We start from the raw sequence: 14,827 nt of genomic DNA on the forward strand, positions 1-14,827 counted from the left end.
CTGGGACCGTACCTGCAATCACACCCTTGCTTAGCTTCTTCCCTTTTCTTGTCCTGCTTCCCCTATTCTCTTACAGGTTGTTCTTAATGGGAGCACTTCCTTAATAAATCACTTGCTACAGATTTCTTTGGCTACAGATCTGGCCCTGGGAGAATTCAACACTCTTCTGGAGTGCTAAGGGAGAGAAATTAACAAAGAGGTACAGATTTGCCCAGTAGTGCACATGCTCTTTAAAAGTACGAACGTGTATCATCATTTGGACAAAAAAAGTCTTGAGACCTAAAGTTTCATTTATCCATGGTGATTGAAATGCAGGAAAGACAAGTTGCAATGGCAACAAAAACAAGAATACTGGAGCATCTACTGGGCCGTTAAAATCAGTCCAATACTATAAGTTATATTTAATTAAAAGCCCTTTATGTTATTACACATGCATGTTGTTTCTTTCACATACGGTAGTTCCAGGGTATTTTAGGTTTGCCTTCAGGCCTAACAGGCTGTATTTTGTTTGAAGTAAGATTGCACCAAATCCTCTTGCAGACCCGCATATTTCCTAATCACCCTTTGTTAAGTATTGTTAATACAATCATTTATAGTACTGTAATATGAAGCAGGAAAGATGCCAAAGGATATTTCTGCTAGAGAATGTAGAGACTTTGGCATGTTTTTATATTCACAAATGTTATTTATTTGTTTAGAGATTATTATCTTTTAAGGGTTTGTAGGACAAATCTTTGGATTTCCATTGGATTTTCTATGTAAATCCACTAGTTTGAATCTGGAAAATTGTATACAAGAACATTCTCCTTAGTCTCTTTTCTACATTTAGTGACCTAGGGCAAATCACTTAGCATCTGTAAACCTCAGTTACCCCATTTGAAACTGAGGCAAATCCCCCTAATAGGCATATTAGTCTTAAAAAACATTCATGTAGCTTATATCTATGAACAATGTAGTAACTTCTGGGTCTAGAATTTCCTTTTAAGATGATATGGCTCAAAAAATCCTCATCCTGAATGAAAAAAATTGTGACCTTGAAATGATAATAATGAATGTATTTTACACATATTAGAAACCAAAATGATTTCAAAAATATTTGATTTAGTAAGGACCTTTATTATTAAGCTATGAGGGATTACCTCACCTTTATAAGGAATTACTCTATAGTAATTCATAGAAGCATGTTTTCAATTGTATCTGACATAATCAAAACTGCTCACTAAAATATGAAGTAAATAAATGTCACCTTGAGCTTTGTATAACTGATCTGAGGCCCATAAACTATTTAGAATTCTATTTGTTTCATATTGGATTTCCATTCCTCAATAAAATGCAATCTCTATAGAGTTATTAAAAATAAATAAAAATAAAAGTAGGAATTGTGGGGGCACCTGGGTGACTCGGTTAAGTGTCCGACTCTTGGTTTCAGCTCAGGTCATGATCTCAGGGTCTTGAGACTGAGCCCCGTGTCAGGCTCCTCACTCAGTTGGGAGTCTGCTTCTCTCCCTCTCCCTCTGCCAGTCCTCCTGATTGTGCTCTCTCTCTCTCTCTCTCAAATAAATAAATACCTCTTAAAAAATAAAACTAGAAATTGTGATTGGGTTACCCCTATGTATCAGCATCAAACCTGGTACCAGACATGTAGTAAGAGCTCAACCATGTAAATATAAATGGTCATATCTCAAGGGCACATGGTATTAGCCAAATGACAAAGTATTCTCCACTGTCCATCGCTGACCCGCTGCTTTGCCTTGACCAAACTTTAGTCAGCCTTCTATGTTTCCTATGGGCCCCTGTGCTCTGTTTGTCCCCAAGCCTGAGCAAGCACAAATAAAGTGGAACATGCCTCTTTCCTTGACTTCTCCTGGGAATCCGCTTACCACAGGACGATCCTTTTCCTATCAGTCGCCACCAGTCATTTTCCTTTCCTTGTCCAGCTTTCCCTCCAGAGTCTGCTTATCTCTCCTTGTCCCACCTTTAGCTTTTCCTGTTTGATTTTGAAATGCTTGCAGATTTCTGAGATCTGCGTTCTCCAACTCTTTCAAGAGTCCCTTTCTCTCCCTTGCAATAATCATTTTGAATAAAAGCCTCTCCTTACTAAGTCCTAATTTCTTTTTCTTTCACTTAAGTTTTCCAGGGGGTAGTTTAAATATCAAACCTTCCCTAGAAAGGAAAATCAATTACGAAAAATATATTTATGTCTTATAAAAAAAGATTAAGTGGATTACAACAATATTCTTTTAGATAAATTTTTCTCCTTCCACGAAATAATTTTATCTATTAAATAGAACTTACTTTCCAAGGTCACATTGTATTTCTGGTACTGTGGTTGATTTTGGTAATTCAGTAGTTAATCTCAGTAAATACCAGAACTCGAGAGCCACATCAGGCTGAAAAATAACGCTGGTGGAGAAAAATATACAAAATCTTGTCAGTGGTTTTAGTTTGTGTAATAAAATTGGCAGAAAAATATCCTAAATAGGTGGTTTCAAATACAATATTTGACAACTGCTCTGTGACGCATTCTACTTTTGTTGTAGATATATTTTTAAATTTTTCATTTTTGGTGAGAAGATCATTATTCAGAAAAACATCATCATTAATATCTGTTTAATAAATGTTTGTTGAGTGAATAAAAATATTTAAATGTTAATGAATTCAAATGTCTTACAGGAGCAATAACAAGAAAAGTCCTGCTTTCTGTGATTAAATCCAATTTAGTTCATTGAATTAAACACCTGTATATTTTCACGTGAAGGCATTCAAGTGACATGCAACTCTGGAGACCTTCCTTTATTATCAGCATGTGCTCACTTTTGGGGGAAACAGAGACAGAACCTGTGACCGTCTAAAAGTATAACTGGAAAAAATAAATAAATAAAATTATAACTGGGCTGGTATCTCAGCTCTGCCATCTTTTATTTAAGTAGACTCGAACAAGTCACTTAAAATCATTTTGAAGGCTTTATTTCAAAGGATCAACAATAAAATATAATGCCACACTCAAACCATACCTTTCATCTCTACAGCCTGTAGTCGCTGGAGAATACTGTAGGACATAGTTGATACATTCTAGCGGGTACAGTGTAAGTTGCTTAAATCCATTAAGGGCAGCATTGGATAACTGCACATCTAAGTGAATCATTTTCCCTTTTGGATTAGAGAGAGGTATTTCAATGTAAATGCTCTCCTAGAATTACAGAACAAATACAAAATCAGCTCCTAGTGTCAGCATAGAGTTAGTCATTGTTCTATAAAAGCAAATGCAAAGAAAACTTTTACACAACATAAGGCCATTTGTTTTATTTTTCCCCTTGATCCACTGTTAAATATATCTCACTTACTTTTAATCTCTTATATGTTTTTCTTGACTAGTCTTGGTAAATGGTATTTTTTTCAACAACAAATACTTTTTTTTTTTTTTTTTTTTTTTTAAAAGATTTTATTTATTCATTTGAGACACAGAGAGAGAGGAGAGCATGAGCAGTGGGAGAGGCAGAGGGAGAGGGAGAAGCAGACTCCCTGCTGAGCCAGGAGCCTGATGTGGGACTCGATCCCAGGACCCTGGGATCATGACCTGAGCCGAAGGCAGACGCTTAACCATCTGAGCCACCCAGGCGCCCCAACAACAAATACTTTTAAGACATCCATCTAGCTAAATGCTAAGGAAAGTGTAAAATTACATTTAAAATATAGTTTTATTCAATACCATTATTACCATGAGGTCCATTTGTCAATGTTTTCTCTAGCTGTGGTACTCAAACTTTAGCATGCATAAGAATCATCTGCAGAGGTTGCTAAAACATAGATTACTGGCCCCCTGCCCCAAAGACTCTGATTCAATAGTTCTGGGATGGGGCCTGATAATATATATTTCTAAAAAGTTCTGCTGATCCAGAGGACACACTTGAAGGATCTCTGTACATCAGCATCACGTACTAGGGAAAATCTGAACTAAGAAAAATTCTGTTGATAATACAACTAACTTCTTGTTTAGATTCTTTCCTTCCATTCTGGTTTCTGCTGTCCTGCCCCCCTAGCTACATCCACTCAGCCCTGGAAGGCACTCTTCAGGTTCCAAGACATTTCCTGATCCCCATTCTGACCCATTCTGGCTGATGACTTATATTTCATCCCATTACAGCCACGATCTCCACTAGAGTAAAAGCCATTAATTGAAACAAAAGTGTTAAAAGGTGATTAATAGACAGGACATATCTCAATCTTGAACAAATTTGAGTTGTCTATAATGCCTTAACCTAATGAAATGGAAAATGTTGGGCATTTCAGTCATAATTCAAAATTTGGTAATGGGGGCGCCTGGGTGGCTCAGTCGGTTAAGCGTCTGCCTTCGGCTCAGGTCATGATCCCGGGGTCCTGGGATCAAGCCCCGCATCGGGCTCCCTGCTCCTCGGGAAGCCTGCTTCTCCCTCTCCCACTGCCCCTGCTTGTGTTCCCTCTCTCGCTGTGTCTCTCTCTGTCAAATAAATAAATAAAATCTTTAAAAAAAAAAAAAAAAAAAAAAAAAAAAAAAAAAAAAAATTTGGTAATGGACATACTTCAGGACTTGGAAGTATTTTGAAACTTAACACATTACAGGAATGACAAAAACAACCAAGCTGGTAGGGACAGGTGGTGATGGGGAGAGAGTTATTCACAAAACATATCTTTAAGATAGACATTACAGCTTCACCCAAGGAATGAACATTTGCTTGATTACCGATATATAAATAAATGAGTGTATTTAGGGGAATGGAAATAGCATTGAGTGTGGTGAACAACATCTGGTAAGGAGAGATGAAAAACAAGAATATATACAAATTTATAATTAAATCAGGATATCATTTATTACAAATCAGATTTAATTATAAATGCATTGGAAAATGGCTATCTACGATAGTTTCAGGAGATATTAGAATCATGGATTCCTAAAATATATGGGCATTTAAATTGCTATAGTAAAATAACTAATGCTCATGATTATAAAGAAGGAAAAATAAAAATATAAAATGCAAAAAACCAATAATGACATTTGACACAGTTTATCATTTCCTAGGCAATCTGAAGTATTTCATGAGACTGTTATAGAATTTAGCCTCCTAGGAAGTTTCTAAGGGTCAAACAAATCAACAACTAAACCATATGCCAGGATAACATATACCAACAACCATATATTGGCCTAGAAACTTTGCCCGGGTCTTTAGACAGAAAACTGAAATGAGATGTCTTTGGGCCAAACACAGATATTTCTCAGAGAAGGTCAGTGTCAGTTTAAAACAATGCTGTAGCTTATTCTTAACAGAAGTAAAAATAGTAGGATCTAAACCAGTGATTTTCAAAATGATTTCATCATAACCTAGAGTAATTCATTTTATTTTATTTTAATTTTTTTTAAAGATTTTATTTATTTATTTGACAGAGAGATCACAAGTAGGCAGAGAGGCAAGCAAAAAGAGAGGGAAGCAGGCTCCCTGCTGAGCAGAGAGCCTGATGCCGGGCTTGATCCCAGGAGCCTGAGATCATGAGCTGAGCCGAAGTCAGACGCCTAACTGACTGAGCCACCCAGGCATCCCTAGAGTAATTTACTGTACATCACAATGTGGCCCATATACACATACTGCTGGAAAAAAAGATTCACATAACAATCCCTACTCTTCCCACATGTGACGTTCTCTGATGCTTTCTATTCTCTTATATTCTATTCTATTTCTTAAAAAAAAAAAAAAGAATGCTCGTTTTGACCCACTCACCTTTTTTTGAGACCTATACATTGAAAAACTCTGGCCTAAAGAGGAATGAAGTACTGGAATACCGAATTGCTTTATGTCTCATCACATACAGACTTTGAACACAAAGTAAAACAAAACCACTTTCAATCTACTGTGATCACTGCAATCTACAAGCCACATAACAGAAGCATGCCCTAGTGTTACAAATGTGTGAGGACATTCTACGGTTGGCCGAATCTTAAGAGATGAAAATGAGGATGGCGGGGCGCCTGGGTGGCTCAGTGGTTAAGCCTCTGCCTTCAGCTCAGGTCGTGATCCCAGGGTCCTGGGATCGAGCCCCACATCGGGCTCCCTGCTCAGCGGGAAGCCTGCTTCTCCCTTTCCCACTCCCCCTGCTTGTGTTCCCTCTCTCGCTGTCTCTCTGTCAAATAAATAAATAAAATCTTTAAAAAAGAAAAAAAGAAAGAAAATGAGGATGGCAGCTCTGGGGCACTTGCGTAACAGCCTCTCTTTGACACATCCATGGCAAATATCACTACTTGATCACTTCACTCTTATCCATTAGGTCTGGACACCCCCTCCAAATCAAGCAACCTTCCAGAGAGCAATCGTTAATTGCTCCGAACCACCTGCACTAAAGCAAGACTGCGGTCTCTAGGGAAAGCCGGCAATGGAATTCTCTGGGGCCTCAAAACCAGCAATAGACTCAATAGAAATGAATGTTTCGTTATAGTAAAAAGATTTACGTTTCCAATTAATTAAGAGTGCTGTATTTCTAGTCTGGTAAAATGCATGTCAAATTTAACAACAATATTATAAAAAATAATTTCTAACTTTCATTATAATTTGAATATTTTCTTTCAAGTTTCAATAGATAAAAACCCCTAAATTACACTTTTAAAATATAGTATTGTATGAATAATCTCTTTTAAATATACATCTGCCAAAATACTGTCAAAATTAATTTAGACAAGATTAATTTTCTAACTACATTTCTTAAAGCCATAAAAACTAAATATTTCTTTAAATATTTCATGCACTCAGTAAGTTAAAGAGATTTTTGTCATTCTTCACTTGATGAGATGATCCAAATTTGTAAGTTTATTCTTGAAATACCTCCTTTGTGTTAGCTATATAATCCAAAAATAGATACATAACTATTTTCAACATACGAAACAGAATGTATAAAGGAGTCATCTGCAAAAATGGTTAATAGTCTTATTGTCTAAGGCATCCTGCCACCCCATTCCATTTTATGACAAATAACTCTCACTCAATAGGAAGTATAAAGCCAGGTGAATTTCTGTGACTCACTCTCTATATAAAAAGTGTGAAATATTTGGCTAGTGTATGTCTTGCCAATGGCATATTCTTCCACTTTGATGAGTGGTTTTATAAGGTTTTTTAGAACTAAATGCATATCAATTTGGACTGATTTTGTTTTTGGAAATTCAAGTGAAATAGTAACTATTTTTTCTTTTTTGTCTTTTGTCTTTACATGGGCTCTTTTGGGTGCAATGATAGACAGCATTCCTTTATAAGGTGTTCAGTATGTTGTCTGGATTGTGTACTTAAGGAATATTTTAGCTAACATAATGACTGCTTAAAGAAATTGCTTCCATTTTTCATAATCCTTTTGTGAAAGGAATAAATTATGTATATTTAATCCTGTGGAATATAAGTAAAGATTTTAAAGCATGAAGACGTTCATAAGATGTTGAAATTTAGGACTGAAAAAATTCAAACACCCAGCTAAGATTGGAATATGTTTAAAATATGTACAAACAGATGTATTGAATTTTGCAAATTTTAAACTTTTTCAGAGAAAGTTTGAATACCTATATTCATTTTAATTCTAAAAAATTTTATTTATTTATTTATTTATTTATTTATTAGAAAGGGAGAGAGGGGGGCGATTGGGAGGGGCAGAGAGAGAATCTTAAGCAGGCTCCACTCCCAGTGCGGATCCCAACTCGGGGCTTGATCTCATGACCCTGAGATCATGACCTGAGCTGAAATCAAGAGTCAGATGCTTAACTGACTGAGCCACCCAGGCACCCCCCCATATTCATTTTAAAACAAATATAAAATATTTTCAGGGGCACCTGGGTGGCTCAGTTGGTTAAGCATCTGACTTCAGCTCAGGTCATGATCCTGGGGGTCCTGGGGTCAGGCCCCTCATGGGGCTCTGTGCTCAGCAGGGAGTCTGCTTGTCCCTCTCCCTCTACCCCTCCCCCCCAGCTCGTGTGCGCAAGCTCTCTCTCTCTCATAAATAAATGAATCTTTAAAAAATATTTTCAGCATCTAAATATAATTTATATTTTTATTATTTTCTTAAAAAAGAAGAAATATTTTGAGAGATTTAGAAACAGGTCAGGCCATTCCCCTCTTTCCACTCTCTAGTGGCCTCTAATTGCACGTGGAATAAAATCTCTTGTCTTGCCCTCTGAGGTCCTGCAAGACGTGGCCCTGCCGGCACCTCGGACTGAAAGTATCCCCACCACTACCCCCCACCCACTGCCATTTCTGTCCAAGCTCCAGCCTCAGAAGCATCTTTTCTGTTCCTGGAACACTTGGGCTCCTACCTACTACCTCCCGCCCCACGAAGCTCATTTTGTTCTGAGGGCTGGGACATTTGTCATTTGCTCTACCTGGGTGCATTTCCCCAGTCTTCATGCCACAGTCGACATAACACTGAACTATTTTTGTTGGTACAATTATCACTAAATTTAGCTTAGGCATTTATTGTCATGGTGACAGATAAACTGAACGGACTAAACTTGGTAGCATATCATCTGAAAACGGTTTCTCATCCACTACTGATCTCTAAACCTGGCAGGATCTCCCTTTCTCCACCTCGCTGTTTTCTCAGGATAGTTCCCAATGCCAGAGCCGTCTCTTTGTCAGATCTTTAAAGAGGTACAAAATCAATCAACACTTTCATTTCATATACAATGAATGTTTTTCCTGACCTTTCCTCCTGGCACCCCCTCTCTACCCCCAGGACATGTAGTAATTTTTCAGACTGTTCGTGAGGAAGAAGGTGGACGTGACCTGCTCTTTGCAAGCCCCTGCTCTAACTGCCTCTCCTGTAATCACTATGTTAATACAGCTCCTTCAGGTTACAGGATGAAGATGGGATGAAAGGTAAAAGAACAAAGGCCATTTACTTAATTGATACTGATTGATCTTTTCCAGTTGACTTTCTAGGTCTTTCTCTTTTCCTCTTTCTAGCATTACCCATGTAGACTTTTTCTCCTGGGTTCTTCTCACTTTAGCAGAATGTATGTTGAGCAGACCCTTTTAAAATAGCCCAAGCCCAGTCTCCTGGCACTGAGTAGAATCTACTTTGATCTACAAGGTCTTGTCATGTGCCAATGGAAGTGCAGCTGCGGTCACTCTAGGCATTTCCCCTCCATCCATTGTCCAGTCTTTTAGCAAGAACTCAGCAAAATCCAATGGGCATTAAGTTCTCAGTTTTCACTCTTTAAAGAAGCCACTCCCCCTGTCTTTGTGTTCTGGCCAACACATAGAGAGGCTGGACATGGGTGATAGGCTAAAGATTTCTCATCTTTCTTGACATGTTAGAAGTAACATTCCTCCAGCAAAATTCTGTGCTCCTCTTTATAATATGAAGACATCATTGGGCAGGAGCTGTCCAACCAGAGGTAACGTTTCCCAAACTCTCTTGCGCCCAGGCATAGCCATATGACTAGTTCTCTCTAATAGTATGTGGGTGGAAGTGATGTGTGCCACGTCTGTGATAGCATGGTTAAGAAACCAGTGGAAATTCTTTTCTGTTTCCTTTTTCTTTCTCCATCTATATGCAGGAACTGCTGAGTTCCTAAATGTCGATGGAGCCATGTAAGAAGCCAAGTTTAATCACATGGTGAAATGTCATTGAGTTTGGAATCCTGAACCTGCTTTATAATTATGATTAGCTTTGCTTTGTGATTGATTAAAGCTGACACTGTGGAAAGACACAGCTTGTGTGTGTGCCTTCATAGCGTGCTCATGACTATACATACGTATATACATACTTGTACATGTACACATATAGTCTATATTTTATTTTCTCAAGATAAATTCAAAGCAGAATATTAATTTTTTAAAATCAACATCTCATGAGGAAGAAAAATTTCAATATCATGTACAAGATATATGATCTCTCACCCAGAAAAAATAAAGAATATAAAAATACAAAGAAAAGAAGAAAAACAGCAAAATGAGTAAATCAAAATATATATATTTTTATTACGGAGGCTAAAATTTTAAACTAAAAACTTATTGAAAATGGTTGGCAACTCACATATGTTGTTTTGTATTAACTTTTTTATGTTTGACACCGAGGGGATTATTAGTGTTTTTAACTATGCTCCTGAAGGGGAGAAAATCTCGCCATCCTAAGATATGCCTCTTTGGCATATTGATTATTTTAAACTGGTTATTTTTAGGAAACAACAAACACACAAGAAGCTCCTCAGAAAACTAAGTAGGAGTTAATCCTTTTTAAAGAGACATTTACATTTATAAGGGAAATCTGCTTTTGTAAGTGTGTCTCCCACACTGTACCAGGAAGGGGCGGTGGGGGGGATGGGGGGGGTGACTCTAAATCCCTAGAGACTCTTATCAATAAGAAAAGGCAAAACTTAAATCTGCAGAGCAATATTACCCTTGTTCACTATGCTTTTCCTGGTCACCTCCCATAAAACTGACTCCCCACCCCCAACATCTTGCTTTGTCTTTAGTTGAAGATAGTATTTAGTATTTAAGTGATAGTATTTAAGTATAATATTTAAGGTGAAGGCTTCTGCCATTTTGGGGAGTTATTCAGTTTCTTGTGTCTCTCCCATGTATATAAGAAGGAGGCATACATGTTATTAAACATCTGTTTGATTTTCTCCTGTTAATTTGTCTCATGTCAATTTCATTCTTAGACCAGCCAAAATCCTTCAAAGGTATAATAAATGTTTTCCTCCCCGACATTCTTCTCTTACTAACATGAAGAGAGACTTCTGGGTCTCACCATTAATAATACAGTGAATTTTATTAAAGGTTGATCATAAAATGAAAAAATTAGTCAATTGTCACTGACAAAAGAACAAATATTATGGAGGCTATGACTGATCTAAAGTTTAAAGCATAGGTTTTGTTCACACACTTATTTTGTTTTCAGAACACATTTATAACTCATTATTGTGTTGAAATTATTGTCAATAGGAAGATAGTGGATTGCTCTCATCATTCTCACACAGCCAAACTATATGACATACAAGAGATTTTTCAGGCCAAACAAAATGGAATAGCAGATATCACATGTTAAAATTTCCAAGACAATACTAAATAATTTACACCAAGAGATAATGGACTGCTATCAACCAATTATTGTTTACTGTGAATATAATCTGATTTTTGGAACTCACTCTAGGAAATAACCAAATTTATGTGCCTTGAGGGTATAAACATTTCTTACATGAGCCCTATTTTACAGAGATTCTGACAATCTCTAAGGAAGATGTGAAAACTGGGTTGAATGTAACAAAAGCTGAGATACAGATGGAAAATCAGAGATGGCTTAGTATCTTGAAAGCTCCATTGCTACATCTGATGATCTAAGGTTTAAATAAAATATATCTCAAAAGTTTGGCAAAACAGCAAATGCAATAAAAAATATTAGCTAACAGTATATAGGTAAGGACAACAATTTTAGCATACTTTTGAAAGTATTTAGAAAACTTCTTCAAGAAGTACACAAAGATTTATGTGATGGGATTATTTCAAAGAACCCCTACTATCTCCACCAACTAAACCATCATGTCTGAGAGTTAAAGAGTGCATGTGTTTTTACCTTAGGCAATTACTATTAGAGAGGTAGGAAAACATAATAACTTGGCGACAACATCACTGTCATTAGTAGCCTAAAAGGACTGAGGTAGTCAAAAAAGACTCCCCTTTGCCACCAACCTCAGTTGAAAGTGATCCCTTAGTATAGCACACCTACCTGTAGTGAGAAACAGAGCAACCTGGCAATTCATGGCACTAAGTTCTGCTCCTGCATTACAATGTAAAACTACTAAATGGAATGGAGGCTCAGGAATTGCATTTTCATCTATGCAGACCTTGGATGTAAATTATTAAATATCTTTATGAAATAACTCTGTTAACTATTCATAATGAAAAATGAGAGCAATAGTGAAATTGGTAATAATCAGAAGAAGGTATGCAAACAAGATGAGTTATAGGTATCACATTGTAGTACCAAAACCAGGAAAGGTTTAAAGTAAAAACTGACAGGAAATCAACACAAACTGAATGAGAATTACACAAGTGTTAAAAAAAAAAAAAACGGGGAGCCTCGCTGGCTCAGTTGGAAGATCATGCGACTCTTGATCTCGGGGTTGTGGGTTCAAGCCCCACATTGGGTGTAGAGATTACCAAAAAATTAAAAATAAATAAACTTAAAAAAACCAAACCAAACCAAACCAAACCAAATTAAAAGTAACCACAGGCCCCAAATGGCATCACTTAGGACAAAATCCCAAAGTGGAGGCTTAATACATAATCTAATTGCAGTTTCAACTCCTCCAGGAATGTAGTCTTAACTGGTCAGTCAGGAATTTTCTGATGGGTGCCAATGAATCTGTCATATACCCTTCTCTATCCCTCAAAGGAAGATGAGCTAATCTGCATAAGACCCCTTGCTCTTTACCATGAGGAAGTGTTACCTTGTCTGGAACAATCCTTTTCCTTTGCTAATAAATTTCTTGCCCTATCCTCCATCTATAAAAACCTTTAATTTTGTACAACAAAATTAGAGGCTCCCCTCTACTGGTTGGATGGGATGCTGCCCGATTCATGAATCATTTAATAAAGCCAATTAGATCTTCAAATATACTTGGCTGTACTTTTTTTTTAAAAGAATGTATTTATTTGTTTTAGAAAGAGAGAGCACGAGTGGGGGGGCAGAGGGAGAGGGAGAGAATCTCAAGCAGACTCCATGCTGAGCACAGAGCCCAATGTGGAGCTCTATACCAGGGCCCTGAGATCATGACCTGAGCTGAAACCAAGGGCTGGATGCTTAACCAACTGCACCACCCAGGTGCCCCACTCGGTTGTATTTTTATTTAACACACAATAATAATGAAATTTATTACATAGGGAGGGGCAAGTCTTTTATGGAAAATGGACAAAGGCCATTATTTGAAAATACATTATTTATGAAAATAATGTATTCCTGAAAGTGTATATGCAAATATTAATTTTAAAAATGAAAACATATTTGAAGTACATTAAAAGAAATAGATTGTGTTTTCTTTTTGCTCAGTCTTCTTACTTATCCACATAAAGTACCCTGATGATGTATGTTTCTCAGTCTGTGTGACAATCTTTACTACTTAAAGTTGAAAGTTAAAAATCTTAGTTTCTATCAGTTTTGCTTTAAGGGTTAACATCTCTTCCCCAAAGGGGGGCACATTAGATACCATTTCACGAGAAGATGTGAACAGTTGTTTGTCTATTAGTATCTTAGGATCACATCCTTTTTTGTTACTTTGAGTTGCAGATCTCTACTCATCTCTATACCTATTTTAAATATACAGATAATAAGGGAGCCAACGTCTGTCTTTTTTGAGGTGCCACCTCATGGTCCCAATTTCTCCTGGACCCATTTAAAATGTTTTTTTTTCTCCTATGTCCTGATAAAGAGATTTCTGCTAATCTAGTAATCATTTTCCAGAGCAAATAGTTTTAAAGTTATATCATTTAAAAATAACCTATAAGAAAGATTTTATTCTGTACTGATAACAGGGTCACGGAAATGGGACATTTTCATTGAGTGAAATGACACAACCATCATCATATTAAATCATTTTCCACTTAGAAGAGAATGCTTTTGAAAGCTACACTTGAGTGCATCTCAATAGTTTAACCACCCATTTTCTATGTCTCAGTGGAGATTTACCCAGAAATCAAGTGGGCAAGTAATTGATTTACAGATTTAAAGTATTTTAGTCTTTTTAAAATTTTTTATTCATTGGAGCAAAAGTTCAAGATTCTAAATAATCAATTTTGTGAAAAATCTATCTGCATGTTTAAAAATGAAAGTAACCTCTATCATCAATTTAAAAATTTGAATACTAACAATAAGAAAATTAAATCAAATTAAAACATGGTTAAGAGCAATTAATTCTGTCCTAATGTTTCATTTAAACCAAGACTCAATATGGGGCACCTGGGTGGCTCAGTTAGTTAAGTGTCTGACTTCGGCTCAAGTCATGATCTCTGAGTCCTGCGATCGAGTTCCACACTGGGCTCCAAGCTCAGCAGGGAGTCTGCTTCTCACTCTCCCCCTGCCCCTCTCTCCCCTGCTCACACACTCTCTCTGTCAAATAAATAAATAAAATCTTAAAAAAAAAAAACACAAAGATTCAATATTTAACTTTATTAAATAATAATAATAATAATGAACATGGATTTAGTAACACTTTAGTAATTCACATAAGACAATCCTATTCTTTTTTTTTTTTAAAAGATTTTTATTTATTTATTTGACAGAGAGAGAGACAGCGAGAGAGGGAACACAAGCAGGGGGAGAGGGAGAGGGAGAAGCAGGCTTCCCGTGGAGCAGGGAGCCCGATGCGGGGCTTGATCCCAGGACCTGGAATCATGACCCGAGCCGAAGGCAGACGCTTAACGACTGAGCCACCCAGGCGCCCAAGACAATCCTATTCTTAGTCACTATTCTTTAAAATGCCAAATCTGGGAGATGTGGGAGAAGATGGCAGAGGAGTAGGGGACCCTATTCCAACTGGTCCCCTGACTGAGCTGGATATCTACAAGACCACTCTGAACACCCATAATATCAGCCTGAGATGTAAGAAGATATATCTGAATCTCTACAAACAGAATATCACAGGCGGTTGGTTTTGAAGTATGAAGTGGGGAGCCGTGATTCCACAGGCAGATACCGGAAGATAAACGGAAGGGGGGGAGCCGTGGGGATACCGCACCGCCGGTGAGTCAAAGCCTCCCCCGCTGGGGATGGAGCACAGACTCGCAGACTGGTAGCAGTGGGGAAAGGACATTAGGGAAGCCCCCCG

General features: G+C 37.3%; 1 protein-coding gene across 1 annotated transcript in view; it reads right to left on the bottom strand.

Annotated features, from left to right (window-relative positions):
• CFAP47 (cilia and flagella associated protein 47) overlaps window positions 1-14,827 on the bottom strand; it is a 495,766-nt gene that overhangs the window by 120,509 nt on the left and 360,430 nt on the right. The window contains exons 52-53 of the mRNA XM_078064042.1: window positions 3,015-3,190; window positions 2,296-2,403 (exon numbers count right to left, since the gene is read on the bottom strand). Of these exons, the coding sequence (XP_077920168.1) occupies window positions 2,296-2,403; window positions 3,015-3,190 (284 nt within the window). The remainder of the gene's footprint in view (window positions 1-2,295; window positions 2,404-3,014; window positions 3,191-14,827) is intronic.

This window comes from Halichoerus grypus, chromosome X (assembly GCF_964656455.1).
Source record: "Halichoerus grypus chromosome X, mHalGry1.hap1.1, whole genome shotgun sequence".
NCBI lineage: Eukaryota > Metazoa > Chordata > Mammalia > Carnivora > Phocidae > Halichoerus > Halichoerus grypus.